Genomic DNA, 17,588 nt, shown 5'->3' with positions numbered 1-17,588 from the left:
ATCCTTAAAACAAGTGGTATTATAGGTGGTTATGTTGTGTCATCTTCAAACCGAAACAAATAGAAGTAACTATTTTAGTACCTAAAGGTAATATTATGCCCCAATTAAGTCCCCATATTTGATATTTACTAACATCATTGCGTATAGGAATGATAACGAGGCGAGTCGGGGTCGGGTTTGCACGTACCTAAATCTGAATCTGAAATTCAAAATCTGAACCCAAACTCAACGGGGTTGAAAATAAAAATGTCATCCCCGAACCCGAAAAAACCCCGAAATAATAAAGTATTAAGGAAAATATGATATTATTTTTGTGTAATTTTACTCTAACATTTCTATTTTCTCTTGTATTATTTCATTTCTTTTATGTTTGAAGATCCAATAGAATGTAAAGTAACATTAGAAATTAAAAACAATTGACAAATGATAGAAATTTCAATTTTAAATTGAATTACCTTATTTTTGGGCGAGTTCGTGTCAGAGTCTTTGCTATACCAAACTCGAACCCGAACCTGAAATTTAAACCCGGGTAAACCCGAACCCAATCATATCGGGTTTCCCCCGTTAAATTCAGGTTCGGTTCGGACGAGTACCCATAAGATCAGTTTTTATTGTCATCCCTAATTACTTATATCACACCACGTGGATTTGTAGGTTGTGTGATAGTTCTAGTTTTAGATTAACCAAACAGACTTTCCCACAAACAAAATGCATATACAGTTTCATTTAATAGATATTTAAGATGAGGGAAATAGTTGAGATATAGCTAGTTTTATAAATTACTTATGTTGAAAATAAGTCATGTTGCATGTCTTCTACCTTGGTTTCATTATTCTTACCCTTATTTCTTTTTTATGGAACTTTACATATTTTTCCATAATGTCTTTGTTCATTGCATTTTTGACAAATTGTCTTCCATAACCTTTTTGCAATTTTTGTGAATCACCAAGTGTAGCTTCTGAATTCAAATATCTCTTTTTATGCTTCTTAGTTCTTCCAATTTGCCTCTTGAGCTTTGGTGGATTTTGTTTTGGATATTGATTTTTAGTAACCTATAACTCTTGACTATTAATTGGGTTAATGTCATCTAAATAAAAAATATTGAAAGCACCTACTGTTAGCCAATGATGTATGTAGTCTTCTGGACTTTCATTGTCGAATACAATTGTTGCAATAATATGTTCACAAGGCATGCCACTGAATTCTCATTTTTGGAATGTGCATATTTGGTTTGTCAAACTAACCCCAAATTTGATTGACCTATGTTTTATCTTATATGTTTATATTTCCTATTCATGTTGACATCCACTTGAAACTGTCAACTTTTATTTTCTCAAACTTTCTTTGTTGGACAAGTAGCAACTTCTGTTTCCAATTTTTCTTAGTTATCTTGTGTTGTCTCATCCTCCTCGTAATGTATCATCTTAATTCATCAAACATAGTTAAAATAGGTTTATTACAATATTCAACTATTTTTGCATTTCAAACTTCACACATGTTGTTGGTGATGTTATCCACTTTGAACCAATGACTATAATATGCCTTCACCTATGAGCTAGGCTCAAGATTGTTCACATAAGTTCATGTCATTAGATGTTTGTCCTTCATTTTTGGCACTCCAATGTTAAATTTCCCAACTATTGCACATTTGGCTAATTCACAACTCCTCTCAACTCTTTGCCCTTAAAAGATTTGATGAAGTTTTTTCAAATATACATTACACATTTTACGTGGTGTGCATGTAGCATAACCTCAGCGATGACGGATTTCATTTCCTTCTATTGATGTGACACAAAATCCCAACTATACATGTATTGGGAACCAAAAGCTTGTTCCAGAAGTCCTAGAAACCAATTCCAATTGTCTTTGGTCTCCGAATCTACCACAACATATGCAACCACATAAAATTGATTATTAGCATTTTCTCCTTGGGGTTCTATCATTTTGTGGTTGACTTATTCTTTCTGCTTAATTTTCTCTTCATCAGTGTTCTTTTCTTGTTAGTGCTCCATTCTTCAACTACTTATTCATGTACATTTTCAGGTGCTTCAAGTACATCTTCAGCTCCAAAGTCAGGTACTTATTCATGTGCAAAATCGGGTACTTCTTTAGTTGTATGTTCTTCAAGCAAACTACCCATTTCAACATCACTATCATCTTCAACATCTAACATTGGATATTCAAAGTATATGTATCTTTCGTACTGTTGTCATTGCCCTTCTTTGACTCTAACAATGCAACAACCATGTCATTGATATCTTTATCTTTTTTGTATCAACATTAAATCAATTTCCAAATAAGAATCTTTGCAATTAAGCCAATATATAGCTTTATAGTCATGATAACCGCACTAAATGAACAATGTCTTCATATCTATGTTAACAAAGTCCATATCCATAGGTGGCAACCTTTCATACTTGCATTGAACATTTTCATCATTGTCTCTTGTAAAATGATCACACATACAACATATTCATATACCTACATGTAGTAAAACATATTTAATGCTTGTAGAAGATACATATTTAATTGTGGAACGCAACTAGACAACAACGGATAATATTAAAATAAAGTAATACAAAATAAACCGATAAACACATAGCAAAAATAAAATAAATAAACAATAAAGAGAAATGTTCGGGATTACAATAAACAACTGACCAAGTTACACAAAATCAACATCCATGCACACTCAGAACTACAATAAATAATGCAATACAAAAGGATATTCGAGACCACATACCTATAAAAGAACGAAAACTGATATCTCAATTTTTTTACTTTTTTTCGAATTCAGGAATATGAACAAAAATGTTTGAATGAGAAAACATTGTAAAGAACAAAAAGTAAACATAAATGATATTTGTTGAGGTTTAATGAAAGACAAAGATGGATGAAGATGTACGTAGTGTAAGCAAACAAGGATGAAAAAAGAATTGTTTTTACTTTACCAATAAAAAGTTGAAGATACACACTAAACATCATTATTTTCTATTTAACATTTCTCTTTCAAAAAATAATTGAATAAAACAACTAGTTTTTCTAAAGGTTTAAATTAAAAAATACAAAACAAAATCATTTAGTTTTAATAAGTTTGAGCAAAAAATTAATGAAAACAACATCTTAATAATATGTATAACATTATAGTAAGGATTGGACAATCATAACCACATTAATACTTAACGTGTCACATATTAACAAATGAGTAAAGATAAAAGAATTAACATGATTCAATATTACAAAAATTAAAAACCAAAATAATAATTTTAATTTATTATGGGCTAACTTCACAAAATAAAATGACTTATTCCAAATTTCATATTTGGCCTTAAAATCTCAACAAAAAAATTCTTATCAGTTCCCGCCACTCACCATTGAAGAGGGGAAAATAAAATTTCAAAATGAATACCTCAAAATTTTCACTTATTATTATTAATCTTCATTTTCTCACTGTCAATATCTACTGAACTTCAATTCAAAACTAAAACCCATTTCTTTTGATTTTGTTCTTTCTTCAATATCCAAATCTCTAACACCAACATGGGAATCGATGCTCAACTCACTGTGAAGAAATCCAAGCGCACCACCAACCCTGGAATTCGAATCGTCGGAAGCAGAATCTACGATTCTGCTAATGGAAAAACTTGTCATCAGGTAACTTTTTTTGTTTGTTTTTGTAATATTTAGCTTTTTTTATGAATACCCATTTCAATTTTTTGTGTGAAAGTGAAAAATATGAATGTTGGTATTTTAAGGAACGTGAAAATGGCGAGTTTGGATGTTAGCTTGATTTTAGTTTATGGTTTGTGTGTGCAATTTGTGAGTGCTTAATGACGATGAGGTCACGAGTTCAATCCTAGAAACAACCATTCTGTTTGTAGGATAAGGTTCCGTACTTCTACCCTTGTCAGACCCTACTAGATACGAGTCTCGTGCACTGGGTGACCCTTGTTTTTTAGGGAGAAAAACTGGGATGTGGGTATCTTATGAAACGTTGAAATGATGTGAAAAATGGTAACTTTGGCCATCGGGAATGTCTATTCTTGATGTTTCTCTATACACAAGTGAGACACTACGTCTTGAACAAAAGCTTAAGGCATTAGTTCCATGGGTCTTTCCTACTTATAAACTCTTTCACTCTTCCTTGCATATTCAATGTGAGACTTCACACTTGAATAACCCCAACAGTGTGCAATGTGTGTGATGATTGTTGGTTTGGTTTAACTCATTAGTTTGTTTTTTGTCACTGCTAAGAGATTTGTGTCTTTCTTTTTTGTATTTGGAGCTCATTATATTGATACTTCCTTGTTTGCTTGATTTTCCATGTTAAAGTGCCGGCAAAAAACCACGGATTTGGTAGCTTCATGCAAGAATGTGAAAAATGAGAAGCCTTGTACCATCAAGTTTTGCCAGAAATGCCTCTTTAACAGGTTAGGTTCAGCTATATAAACATTTTTTGTTTCTTTTACTTTTAGAGTGAATACCCAGTTTGGTTCTTAAAAATTGTACCAATTTGATCACCGGAAAAAAAATCAAACTAGTACTCAAAGATCACGAATGTGAGTCAAAATAGTTTTTGTTACGGGTCATAAAAAATGTCAAAGATGACTAATTTGATCCTAAGTTTTTATTTTTAGGGACCATTTTTGGGTTTTTCTATTTTCCAGGAACGAAATTGGTACACACAATTTTTGAGGGACTAAAATAGGTGTTTACTCAATTTTTTAAAAGTATTCTAGCCTGGAGTGATGTATATTTTAGATGTGTTTTTCATGCTGAGGTCTTTCTTTTGTGTTGAATAAGATATGGGGAGGAAGTGGATCAGGTAGAGCTGTTGAGTAACTGGAGCTGCCCCAAGTGTAGAGGCAATTGCAATTGCAGTTTTTGTAGGTAAGTTCTTTGTGTTTTGATTTGGTATTGCTGTTTTTAGTTTGTACCATTTATGTGTCTGAAAGAAGAGTGATCATGTAGGAAAAAACAAGGTCTTGTACCTACTGGTCAACTAGTGAAGACAGCCAAGGCCTCAGGTTTTAAGAGTGTTGATGAATTGCTTCACAATGCCAATAGTGTTTCGGTTTCGCCTATGGAGGAAGCTGGTACCGAAAAGGTGTGCTAAATTTATTCTTGTTTGCTTTCTCATGATCTCTATCATGTGTTTAATAAATAAAGTTTGCTACATAAGTACATATATGTGATGTGATTTATATTGTGGACAAGAGGAAATGATTGGTAATAGCAATTCAACTTGTGATAAGGTTCTTGTGAGAAGTTATGTTTCATTTTTAAGGCCAATTGCATCAGATAAGGTTTGATTGATGGTTAATTTTTGTTCTACAATTGTGGCATATTTTAATGGGTTTTTTTGTTCATATGTTGTGGCTTCCTGCAGGGGCTTGAAATTATTCTATTTGTGGAAACTAAGAAAGAAAATTCGGTAGATGGAAACAGTAGTTTCAAACTTGATACTCTGAAAAACCAGAAGAAATCACCTGAGATATCGAAGAAAAGAAAGCGGAAAGGGTTAGTGGAAATATCTAACGAAAACAGTGTCGATGATGCTTTAAAAAACAGGAGCCCGAAAAAGTCTAAGATTTGCAGCAAAGTTCCAGAGAAGGAATCAAAGAAAAATATGAATGATGGTACTAAACATGTGCATGAAGATTCTGAAAAGGAAGTGAAAGAAGATAGGAACAGTGACATTGTTGTGCAAAAAGTTGAGGAGGTTCCTTTGCCACCGGGAACCATTTTAAATGATATATTGGACATTGAGTTTGTTCCTGAAGATATTGGAAGTGCTTTGCAGTTTCTAGAGTTTTGCAAAGTGTTTGGAAAGGTATACCTTTGTTATGAATCCCTTAATAAATGCTATTTATATTGCAATGGCAGTGTGGTTTTCATGCCCAATTAATTAATTTTCTCTTACATCTTGTTTGATTAATTGCAAATTGTAGTGAATATGGAATGGAATATATGGATTAGCAAATTGTTATGAATATGGAATATTAGCAAATTTTTAGGTTCTATAGCAATGATGCAAATTTTAGTGTACTAACTGTTTATTAATGCCATGCCATTAAATAGTCAATTGTAGATTTATCTTTTAGTTGATCATTTCTTCAAAGTTGAATCTATAGTGATGCTGTTATTGCAGAAATTAATTCTTTTATTACACTTAATGGTGCTGCATTCTTACACAAAAATTTATAATTGCTTTATCAAGTCTTTTCACATTTCTTCTCCTGTATCATCAGGCTCTTGAATTCAAGAAAGGAGAAGGTGAAGCTATATTACGAGAAATGGTTCGTAAGAAAAGTTCGCGTCGAGGAGAAAACACCTTGACTGTCCAGTTCCATACTAGACTGTTAACTGAGATACTATCTGATTCAGGAATAGGGTATGATTCTACGCCATTTCACATTGATTTTTTATTTTAAATGTTTTTTCTATAATATACTTTGATTGATATTTTTCATATGGATCACTTTTTTGTAGCTCTCCGTCCTTAACTACTGGCAATGGAAAAAATTCATGGTTGAAAGCTCTGGAGGATCTAATATCTGAATCTCATGTGCTAAAAGAGTTTCAATTAGATTGGCTCAAAGAAGGCATTAGTGGATACCATAATTTAGATTTATCCAAGAAACTTAATCTACTGAACTTTCTCTGTGATGAAGCTTTGGGTACAGAGTAAGCAGCTTAAGTTTCACTAGAAAATAAATTTTCCGAGAATTCGGCTTTTTGTTGCATTGTTTTCTTTTGCATATCCATCTATCTATTTTTGTTCTTCCATTGCCTCGATAATAATCCTCATTTTGTTTAAAGTGCTTGAATATTTACTCAATGTCCAGGAAACTAAGAAGTTATATGGATGAACAAAATTTAGTATTTGCTGAAGAAATTAAAGAAGCAAAATCTAAAGTTGCTTCAGCTAATGAAAAGGTAAGAGAAACAATTTAGTATGTTTTGTATCTGGGTTAGTGCTTCTATTTCATTATGTTCATGATTTTATACATGTTATCAACAGGTAAAATGTCTCAAGCAAACACTTCAAGATGAGATAGCCAAGGCTGTTCTTTCAAATGTGCCAATTTCAGAGCATGAGGCTAGTCTTTATCAGATAAAAATCGAAACAGCTAAAGCTCGTGACGAACTTCTGCAGGCAAAGGGCACAATTCCTAAAAGTATGCTATGATATTTAAGATTTCTTCTGATGTTTTAACCAAGTCCATGCCTAAAGGTTTTCAATTTCTTTTGCTATTATTAAAAACCTATAATAAAGTAATAATAGCAAAAGAAATTGAAAAAGAAATCAAAAGTATATTTTTTATGATCATACTTCATCTAAGATCAATATCTGTACATATGACATTTGTTGTTATCTTGAGTAGTCTCAGCTTAGACTAATATGTTACATTTGCATGATATATCGATCTTCCTTGCTGTTATAACACATGGGCAATTATCTTTCGCTGCTAATTCAGATTTGGGCTTAATTTGGAAAGTAAACAAATGCACTTAGGAAATGCATATACAAATGAATACTTTCTGTCTTGTAAGAGTTTAATGTTTCAGCTATTCTTTTGTAATTGTTGTCAACTTGTCATTTTTGCTTTTAATTTTGCAGGCAAACAAATCTCTGATGCTATGAGAATTGATCCTGTGTTTTTGGATGATAATGGTCAGATATTTTGGAAATTAAAAAGTTATAGTGCCAAAAATGCTGTTTTGTTGCAAGGTAATTCTCAAAATAAATTAGCTCAAATTTTGTGAATGAATCAATGAAACCATTGTGATTTTGCTCAAGTTTTTGTAAATATAACAACATACAGATATCAAAGTACATGATGTGGATGGTACTGTTACTGAAGAAAAGTGGTTTGTTTATGATTTGGAGAAGAAGAATGAGATTGATAGGTACATTTCCTCAAGGTAAGCACTTCATTAATCTCCGAGTTATTCTTGTCGTTTCAGATTTGTTATTTGATCTTAGAGAGTTTGCATAACCTATATCCTCCCAAGGAGCATAATAATAATAATTAATAAGTAGATTACCAAAGAAAGAGTCAATGAATGTAGATGAATTTTCTGAAATAAATTTAGTGTATCTATTGAATTAGCAACAATGCTATTTACAAATATTGCAATGCAGCCACAATTCATGACCATGCATGCAGTTACATTGCAATCTTGAATACCTATTCTTCTAGGTAAATTGATGTTCAACTAGACCAACTAATTATTTCTATTTCTTTTTACATACTTTGAAATTGTTGCAGGACTAAAGTACATAAAGTTCATAAGGTACCTTACATGCTTTTAAATGAAAGCAATGCAGCAATTCTGTAAGGAGGCTTTTGTGGTTAGTATATCTACCTTTGGCCAAAATTTTACATTTTTGTGACAATCTCATCAAATGCTAAGTTCAAGTATATATGAAGGCCAAGAATTCTAACATATTATATGTACATTATTTGCTCTGAACTTGGATCTTCTGTTCACTTAATAAAATATAGACAACTAAGTAAAATAAGAAAGAAAACATCTTTGGGTCCATTTGCGAGTTGGGTTTTGAAGGGGAAGGAAGGAAAAGAGAAGGTTCAACGTTATATCACAAGTGTACTTCATGGCTCTGAAACATTCTATTTTCCTTTCTCCCTTTCAAAATTTGACTCGCAAACGAAGTTGATTAAGTCTATGATGTTGATTTTAGACACTTATGCCAATTTAATCTGTTTTACTTTTGTGGAGCAGGAAGCTAAGGTGATCAAGGATTCTGCCATTGTTAGCTCTATTCAATGTTTTGCTTCCAATTTTGGGATGTTAGAACTAAGAACTATATAGTTCATAGGTTTCAATGTAATCAACTTTTAGTTCTTGATTTTTTTTGCTTTTCTGTCTGTAATATCAAATAGTGTTTATAACTATCTTTTTGCATCATTGGAAATGAGGGCATGTGATACAAAACAGAATCTGCAACTCAATATTTCAAGAGTAAAATCATTATATTTGTTACTATTTTCAGAAAATTTATAATCCATTTCTGGTTACTCAAATATTTGAGGCCTTCAACATTTTTCATGTGGCATTTATTACTATTAAATAAAATCTTTTTAGCATAAATAAAATAAATTTATTTTGTTGCATGTATGTTTTTAATTTAATTATAGAAATATATTTTAAAATAATGTGTAAGTATATGAAGTTGTAACTTGATCTATAGTATCCAAAGTGTTTCATGTAATAAATATTTAAAAAATAAAAGAAAAATAGGGGATACTCTGCAAGCCAATCATGGTTACAATTACAACATATTTATTAAATTATTGTATGATGCTACAGAATTTGTATGTTTACTAAATATATTGGATTGAGAAACGGTGTAAAAATTTATATATGTTTAGTATATTACCTAACTATCCATTTATATTTTTTTTTGAAAAGTTATTGATAATTAGACATAAATAATGAATGATATAGTAATAATGTACTAAATTCATATAATGTTAATATATACATTTTTCTCTATAAAAATAGGTTTAAAGTATGTAAAGCAGTAATGTAAACCGGTGAATCGGTCCCAATACCGGTATGGTACAATAATTATATCGGTCATGCAATCATACTAGTCAAAACTGGCTAAAACCGGTCATACCGGCTAGTTTTTATTTAAACTTAATTTTTAATGAAAATAAAAAAATTATTGTTATTTTTCAACATTAATGTTAATATATTATATATGTATCTCTAATTTCACTGATAAGCTGTTTAACTAGTGAACAATCAATTAAACCACTATACTACTCAGTACCCTAACCAGTTTGATGACCAACACAATGTTAATAAGACTGATATGACTCACTTTCCAACCATTCTTCAACACTTCAAGGCACATGTTTCCAAGACATACGTAAATTACACATTTTGGTTCCTAACATTTGTGTGTAATCTCAGTGACATTTGGGTAATCTAAGTGACATTTATGTAATATTGAAGTCAACTGTCTGAAGGTAGAATTTGATGCAAAAATGGAACATCGATATGAGACAACTTTGATTCGTTGGTGATAAATGTTTAAACTTCAAATTTACTTGTTTTGTAAGGTGAGTTATGAACTTGTGTGATTTCTTTATATCTTGTGTTTGTTAAGTGATACTTTTGGATTAATATATGTTTTGCAATTTAGACTTTGAATTTGTTAAAGACTTAAAGATGTTTATTTATGTGAATTTTGAGTAGATTATGAATATGGATTATAAATTTGAGTATCTACCAATTTGAAATTCTTTTCGTTATAAGTTTATATATCTATACATTGGACATGCGGTTTAATTACTGAACCATCGAGTGAACCACTATACCATTATACTAATACTTTGACCTGTTTGATAACCTGTACGATTTTAACAACATCTTTGATAAGTGTGCCAAAAACATATTTTGTGAAAATATAAAAAAATAATTCAAAAAGCATCAGTCATGATTTTAGGAGAAAAAAAATCTTGGATTTTCTTAATCTTTTATTCAAATTAGCAAAAAAATAATATATATGAAAGATAAGGAGGACACGTAATACAAAATTTGGCGGTTGAGGAGCAACGATCATTTTTCTTCTTCTTCCTCTTTCTCATTCACTCACTTTCATCATTCTATCTGCGAAATGAGAATATCTGGTGGAGTCACCGTCTGTTCCGGTCACCGGTTTCTCCCTCTTCCAAACCTAACTCGTCCTCAACTCACCAACGCAACTCGGTCACGACTCGTTACGGTTCATCTCAAATCCAATGGAAAATTGGTTTTTATTAAATTGAATGATAGGTTGAAGGTTGTTACTAAAGCATCTGATTCTTCAACTACTCAATCTTCTTCTTCATCATCTTCACTCACTGTTCCCGATGATGAATTCTCCATTTCCAAGGTTTCTCTCTTTTTTGTAATATATTAAGCATTAGCATCTTAGTCCTATGAATTATTGTAATTTTGTATGAATTGATTTCTAAATTTGTAATACTCATTGTTTCTCAGTTCAGTCTATAAGTTTAATCGGCTATAGATTTGAGTTTTGTAAACTTAGGGATTAACTTGTAGACATACATAAATTAAGGATCTAAAATGTGGCCCAATTTTCCACCTAAGTGCGGCAAAAAGGTTGTTCGTAGGATTTGAACTCGTAATATTCGGGTTACAAGAGAACAACCTTACTTTTGTGCCGAGACTCACTTTTACCTACTTATTTAAGTCTTCTATTTAGTGATTTTAGTCGGACAGTTAGGGTTTTTTAATTTAGTATTATTATTATTTATTTAGGTATTTTATTCTTTTTTGGAGTATCTTATTTCATATTGGTATGTGATATTTAGACATTGACTATTTTGTTTTGGATTATCTTATTCCGGCTTAGACTTAGAATACTGAATATTCTGTTTATATGGTATTTGTATTTATTGGGTAATTGGGTTATAAATAGGCCTTCAGTTGTATATATTTAAAATGTTTTTACTTTTATGATTAGTGCATGTTGATTTTCTCAATTTAGAGAGCACATGAAACTTGAGTCAGAGGAGCACTCCACCTTAGATAAGTACTGTAGGATTATTTAAGGGAGTACCCGACCAAGATGAGTACTTTTGGGTTAGACTCTATATCACTGATTCACTTGAAAAGAGTAAATTAGTAAGAACTAAGAAAATAATACTTTTGTTTAGAGGGCACAAATATAACTAATAGTTGGTTTATGAGACAAGTGTGGATTTCACTATCTTGCTCTTTACTTTCACTATCTTGCTCTTTACTTTATATGCTGGTATTCTGTAAAGCATTATGCTACGGAGAAGCTAGAAATGGTGTATTTCGATAATTGTTCTCTTCTTAAATTTCTTGTAACTAATGATATATGGTAATGTATAGGTGAATTGTAGTTAATATTATCATGTTCTTTGGGGACTCTTATCTGCAGGTTTCATTTGGTGTGATTGGTCTAAGCATTGGGGTTTCACTCTTGTCGTGAGTTCAACTTTTTTTTTTTCCTTTCATTAATATCATGTAATTTACCGTGTGCTTCTTTTCTTATGTTTGTCTTGCTGTTTCAAATATACAGCTATGGTTTTGGGGCATACTTTAATATTCTACCCGGATCTGAATGGTCAGCTATAATGTTAACATATGGATTCCCCCTTGCAATTATTGGCATGGCACTCAAGGTGAAGAAAGATTTCTTGATGCAAATAACATTATAAGATGGACATTCAGCATAACAATGTTGTGTATAATAATTGTCAATCGTGTTAGGATCATGTCAATGCTTCATGGTTGTGTGCATTGGTGTTTTCATGGATGCCCTTGTGAGTCTGGTACTATTTGTTTTCCTCATATTTTTCCATTGGATCATCTATTTGTAGTATGCAGAACTCAAGCCAGTTCCATGCATCACTTATTCGGATGCTCAACGCTTGCAAGAAAAGTGTGCAACCCCAATTCTTAAGCAGGTAATCATATCATTTAACCAAAGTAAACATAAGATGCTTAGCATTTCCTTTTTAGCCCATTACCTAACGACAACCAATATTTGTTAATTGAAGAAAGTAAATAATGCATTCTCTAGGTTATGTTTATTTATATCAAGCATGGATATTACCAATTTGATATTCTTTTTTCATTAAATGTATTATTTCTTGGGTGAAAATGGTTTTGTTTTTTGGTAAATTCCAAAAGGGAGAACAATAGGTTAAACTGGTTAGGACATTCTATTTATAAACAGTTAAGTGGATGGATAAATCGTGGATCAATTTTAGGTGAAGAAGATTAACTAAGACTCAACACACACATGCGAACTCATATAACCCATACTTTGTACTAGAATTGATTTTCAGTGGTGTCCATGGTCATATAAAAGAGTTGACAACAGTATACAACCACCATTCACGGTGTTTCAGTATTAAAGAAAAATATACTGATTTTATAAATTATTATTAAATGCAGTCTTTCATCTAGCTATTCATACCTACACACCGCTAATATATCTTATTCCAGATGCTTTTAAAGATTACTTTGGTGTGTTAAGTGGGCTTTTTGTGCTTCCATAGGTGAAGAGTGATGTTATCAGATATCGCTATGGGGATGAGCAGCATTTGGAGGAGGCATTGAAACGGATATTCCAATATGGTCAAGTATGTTTTTTGAACTAGGGAATTGTGTTTTAGGTACTTAATTATCTTTTGTGTATTATCTATTTCTTCATTATCACATTTTAAGGATTAAAAACATTTTGTTCTCTTTTTTCGCTCGTGTTTGAAGTGGACCTCAAAGTGATACCCGGACCCAGGTCAACTGTTGACAATGACAATTTGTTCTACGGGACTTCTAAGAATAGAACTTATTCCCAAGCCTGCACCTAATATCTTAAATTTAGGATAAATTGGTTCTCGTTAGGGTTGAATGGATTCTATCTTTGTAGTATCTTATATCTTCATCTAGTAATGCATCATTAGCTAAATACTGAGGTTACCACTATTTGGTTTTGTTGTAACTGAGGTTTACTCTTTTTCTTCTGAAATTACCTATGATATATTCTCAAGTTCTAACATCATTTCATCTTCATCATGCTCCAGGGAGGAGGAATACCAAGAAGGAGCGCACCTGTTTTAGAAATGATTCGTGAAGAAGTATGCTTGTCAATTCACATTAATTCACTAATCATTACTGTTATATAAGTTTCCTTATGTGCTTATGTATATCTCATTTTCTAAATTATTAAAAGTTCAAAGTAGAATCTGTGGAGTTATGGTACAAGTTTCTTCTCTTACACACACTTTCCCTCTATATTCTGAACTGCTTTAAGTACTTCTGTCTCTACAATTCTATTTTTTGTTGCTGTAATTGGAGCTTGGCTCCTAGGTTTTCCTTTTTTTTCTATGATCATGGAGTCTTACCACAACCTGAGTTATCTGTTACAAATAAGAATTTTGCTTATTTGTTTGCTTTCAACTTCATTTGTGCCATCTTTGGTCGTATTTAGTTACACCCTTACATTCATTTGAGTAAACTCAAGCACCTGGATGTTGTTTGAGCATTGTCAGGTGCAGTTAAATACCATATATTTAGCCTCAATCTTTTTCAGGTTGTCTTAGTATTTGTGTTGGCTCAAAGTATGAAATCTTCCATTAATTGCTTGATTAGTTCACTCTAAGTGCACTTATGTTGACCTTAAAAGTTCTTCTGTAATCCTATTTTGGTATGTATGTTTTAATGCTTTTAGATTCAAACTTTTGGTATTTTTGCTATCTTTTCCATTAATCATTTCATCCTTTTAAATTTATTATGTTAAATAAATATTTTAAAGCAAATTTTTATTAAAGCCTCTCCGATGAATCAGTGCTTGCAACTCTAGTCTTAAGCGGCCGTTATTTATCCTAAGCTGTTTTCCTCCAATATGTCCTTTTCTATAGTAGAACTGGCCTACAAAGCCAACTTGGTTAGTCGTGTTTTTTTCATTACCTTTAATACAGAAAGGTTTTATGCTTAGCGGTTTTGCTATCCATTGCAATGATTAAGCTTTAATTGAAGGACTAAAATACATTCTTTTTAATTTATTAGATACACCACTTCTCAATAAAAGCTTACCTTTTTGGGTTCCTTAACCATTACCGCAAGGGCAATGTGTAGTAAAACTGTTTTCCCAATATTCTAAATGATGAAGGAGTCCAAATTTTTTTAGTGATTGGCTTTTAGTATTCCTCATGTAACTATTTGTGTTGAACTGAGATGTTACCATGCTTCTGTTGATTAGACTCTGGCCATTCGCTTATTGATCCTGTCTTGTGACATGACTATATTTTAGGTTACACAAGATGGTAAATACTCCCTTGTATTGGTTTTCAAGGCAAGGGCTCTGAAGTTGTCAGATTTTGAACAAAGACAGGTACTCAACTTTGCTTTCTTGTAGCATTCACTTTTGAAATGTTCATGAACATATTTGGATTCTAAATTGCAGTTTGTTATCCTTGTCGTCTTTGGATTTTTGATAGGAAATAAGTGCTAGAAACTAGAATGAATGGGAGTTTAGAAAATAATCCGTGGAAAGAAAAGTGCAGAATATAGTAGTAGGGGCAAAGGACAAAGAAGTACCAAAACTAAAGTCTTATTTCACTCTGTATTATCAAGCATTCAACTCTAACCAAGGCACTGAATCCTTACAAACAGAGCATATTTCCTCAAAGGCATACAATTATTTGGGCTCCGATCCTCCCCATTTCCTTATGATATATTGGGATTCTTTCAAAAAAAGATAACTGAATTGCACCTAAGGAAATGGAGAGGATCTTGTGCCCCATTATTTATATTTCAAGTGTTCCAAAGCATTTAAGAAGACCCACGAAAGTAGCTCACAGTGCAAGACTTAACGGGTCAGTGGTCTTCAAATTCCAAAATTGCTTTTCAAGAGATGAAGTGTGATCTTCATAATAGGTTAGAGGTGTTGGGGGCTTGGGGCACATTTGGGTAACGCGTAGATAAAAACGGTGGCTTGGTGCACAAGGCTTCCACCTAGTGGAGTCTGGGTAGGGTAGACGTATGTAGCCTTATCCTAGAATGCGAAAAGATTGTTTCAAGGTGGATAACAACTTCATAAAGTGCTAGTTAAATCTTTTTTATTTATAAAAAAAGTAGCTAAAAGAGCCTCTTTTCATAAGCATAATGAATTTAGTTAAAATTAGCTAATAGGAAGGTCATAAGTTGTTTTCTTCAGTCGGTATAAGCATCAAAAGCCCTGTTAATCCTATCCAAAACACATTATAGATGAACATGAAGCTCTAACCTTACTGCTACTGCTTTTAGAATTTAATCAATCCAATTCACTGAAATTCTAAGACCCTCTGGAATTCTAATATCAAAGATGTAGTCGCTAACTATTTTCCCAATCTTCAATTATGTTCAGGCTAAATTTACTTCATTCTTTGGGCCAGGAGTTACAGCTGAAGTTGGTGAGTCTGAAAATTCAAACAACTCTGCTTATATGCTAATCCTTAAGAATAAAAAAAACCAGAGTTTGTATGAATGAATGTATTCTTACTTAATATTTGCGGTGCAGGTAAGGGCGAGAACGATTTATACGAGGTTCGACTTATCTCCAATACAGACCCCAACGCTTCTCCTTCATGAAGTTCTTGACCATTTTATCATACTCTACATAGTTAATCACAGGACTTAGGTCCTTTGATATATGTAACAAATATTAGATTCAAAGTATGAAGCTACTGTATCAAGTGTAAATTTTGACATAGAATATAAAAGAAAAAAGGAAATCCAAATGGAAAGAAAGAGCAAACTATGAGTGTCACATTAACATACAGGAAATTGTAAATGTAAAATCTGCTTGGCAACTCATTTAGGGTTGATATTTGATAGAAAATTGGGAATGGTTCTAGCAAGATGATAATATGAATGCCAATGTCTTGGCATGTCATATAAGTAATGTACAATTTCTTGGCTTCTTTGGTTTTTGCACATTGATAGGGGAAATATAGTGTTTAGATGGAATGTCTCTCTCTTTTTTTACTTGGGACTTCATTATCAGTTCTTTTTTGCTGGTTTTAGTTTATTGTTTTCTGTAGTCCAACTTAAAAGTCATTCTTCTGCCAAAGTACCTTTTGACAAGAAAGATATAATATCATTGAAAACAAAAACCAGTGTGGTAATTAACTCATAATCAGATTTGAATAGTAGATGGCAAAAAGAGACTTAGATACTATATATCATTGAATGTAGCTAAAGATGCAAAGATAAAACACATTCTCTATTAAGTTTAATAGAAGGTTAAGTGTGCATGGTTTATAAGCATTAGGGATAATTTGCACATTTTAAACTCTACGGTTTGATTTTCACTTTATACGGCAAATTGCTTTCTTTTTTCTTTAGTCTAATTTTGAAAACCGGTTTAAGCTATAATATAGGCTTTCTGGTTTGTCTGGTCAATGTTACATTTTCCATGCATTATAATGACTTAAATGTTCGATTTTGTAAGTGATAATTGTTAAGAGAGGTTAATTCCTTAACAAAAAAAAGGTGAGAGATATTCTTGGTAGCACAAAAAAATTGGAGTTTATAGTTCTACCATCCGGTTCCAATTTTAAAAACATTAAAAAATAATGTGGCTAGCTGATAATCAACCTCTACATTATAATTTGGAGTAGAAAATCTGTAAGCAGTGTTTCTGGAGAAAATTCAAAATCTAAGGTGAATATTTTTAAAATTATCTAAATTTTTCACTAAATTTAAAATAGTAGTAATATAATAATAAGAATAGTAATAATAAATTCCATAAAAATCAATAAGTAATAACTTAATAGTAATCCAAATAAAAAATAAATGCTAAATCAATATTGGTTATCCTTAAATATTATTTATAGATTAATGTAACTAAATTTTACCTCGTTCTGTGCACGGGTTAAATCTTTTTGTATCTATAAAATAGTTGTGTATGAATAATACAAAAACAATTTAATGATGGGAGTATACTAACGAGTGTTGGTTTAAGTGATATATGTTTGATTTTCTTCAAGTAAGGTTTTAGGTTTGAATCTTGTGAATAAAAAGAA

General features: G+C 31.8%; 2 protein-coding genes across 5 annotated transcripts; both read left to right on the top strand.

The window, feature by feature from the left end:
* LOC109347408 lies at positions 3,425–9,026 on the top strand. Of its 3 annotated transcripts, XM_019587245.1 has the most exons (13): positions 3,426–3,654; positions 4,333–4,430; positions 4,804–4,890; positions 4,972–5,107; positions 5,390–5,833; positions 6,252–6,394; positions 6,493–6,687; positions 6,849–6,939; positions 7,025–7,181; positions 7,625–7,735; positions 7,830–7,929; positions 8,277–8,359; positions 8,752–9,026. In XM_019587245.1, exons 1-12 carry the CDS (start codon positions 3,541–3,543, stop codon positions 8,344–8,346), a joined length of 1,746 nt encoding a protein of 581 aa, XP_019442790.1. In that variant the 5' UTR covers positions 3,426–3,540; the 3' UTR covers positions 8,347–8,359; positions 8,752–9,026. The 3 variants fall into 3 exon arrangements, with proteins under 3 accessions (XP_019442791.1, XP_019442790.1, XP_019442792.1); XM_019587246.1 differs by lacking the exon at positions 8,277–8,359 and having other exon boundaries at positions 3,425–3,654; positions 8,752–9,012; XM_019587247.1 differs by lacking the exon at positions 4,333–4,430 and having other exon boundaries at positions 3,507–3,654.
* On the top strand, positions 10,549–16,307 carry LOC109347411 (thylakoid membrane protein slr0575-like). 2 transcript variants are annotated; one of them, XM_019587249.1, is made up of 9 exons: positions 10,549–10,915; positions 11,954–12,000; positions 12,095–12,197; positions 12,396–12,482; positions 13,080–13,163; positions 13,605–13,658; positions 14,834–14,914; positions 15,929–15,974; positions 16,082–16,307. In XM_019587249.1, exons 1-9 carry the CDS (start codon positions 10,658–10,660, stop codon positions 16,150–16,152), a joined length of 831 nt encoding a protein of 276 aa, XP_019442794.1. In that variant the 5' UTR covers positions 10,549–10,657; the 3' UTR covers positions 16,153–16,307. The 2 variants fall into 2 exon arrangements, with proteins under 2 accessions (XP_019442794.1, XP_019442796.1); XM_019587251.1 differs by lacking the exon at positions 12,396–12,482.

Source organism: Lupinus angustifolius, chromosome LG05 (genome assembly GCF_001865875.1).
Source record: "Lupinus angustifolius cultivar Tanjil chromosome LG05, LupAngTanjil_v1.0, whole genome shotgun sequence".
Classification (NCBI taxonomy): domain Eukaryota; kingdom Viridiplantae; phylum Streptophyta; class Magnoliopsida; order Fabales; family Fabaceae; genus Lupinus; species Lupinus angustifolius.
Note: the sequence above shows the minus strand (reverse complement) of the source record. Positions and strands in the feature narration are given on the sequence as shown.

Bases quoted from the DNA above. Each gene is read 5' to 3' on its own strand.
- LOC109347411 (XM_019587249.1), top strand. From the start codon at position 10,658: ATGAGAATATCTGGTGGAGTCACCGTCTGTTCCGGTCACCGGTTTCTC. The intron at 12,483-13,079 runs GTAATCATATCA...GTGCTTCCATAG, and splicing joins CAACCCCAATTCTTAAGCAG to GTGAAGAGTGATGTTATCAG. The intron at 14,915-15,928 runs GTACTCAACTTT...AATTATGTTCAG, and splicing joins CAGATTTTGAACAAAGACAG to GCTAAATTTACTTCATTCTT.
- LOC109347408 (XM_019587245.1), top strand. From the start codon at position 3,541: ATGGGAATCGATGCTCAACTCACTGTGAAGAAATCCAAGCGCACCACC. The intron at 4,891-4,971 runs GTAAGTTCTTTG...GTGATCATGTAG, and splicing joins TGCAATTGCAGTTTTTGTAG to GAAAAAACAAGGTCTTGTAC. The intron at 6,688-6,848 runs GTAAGCAGCTTA...CTCAATGTCCAG, and splicing joins GATGAAGCTTTGGGTACAGA to GAAACTAAGAAGTTATATGG.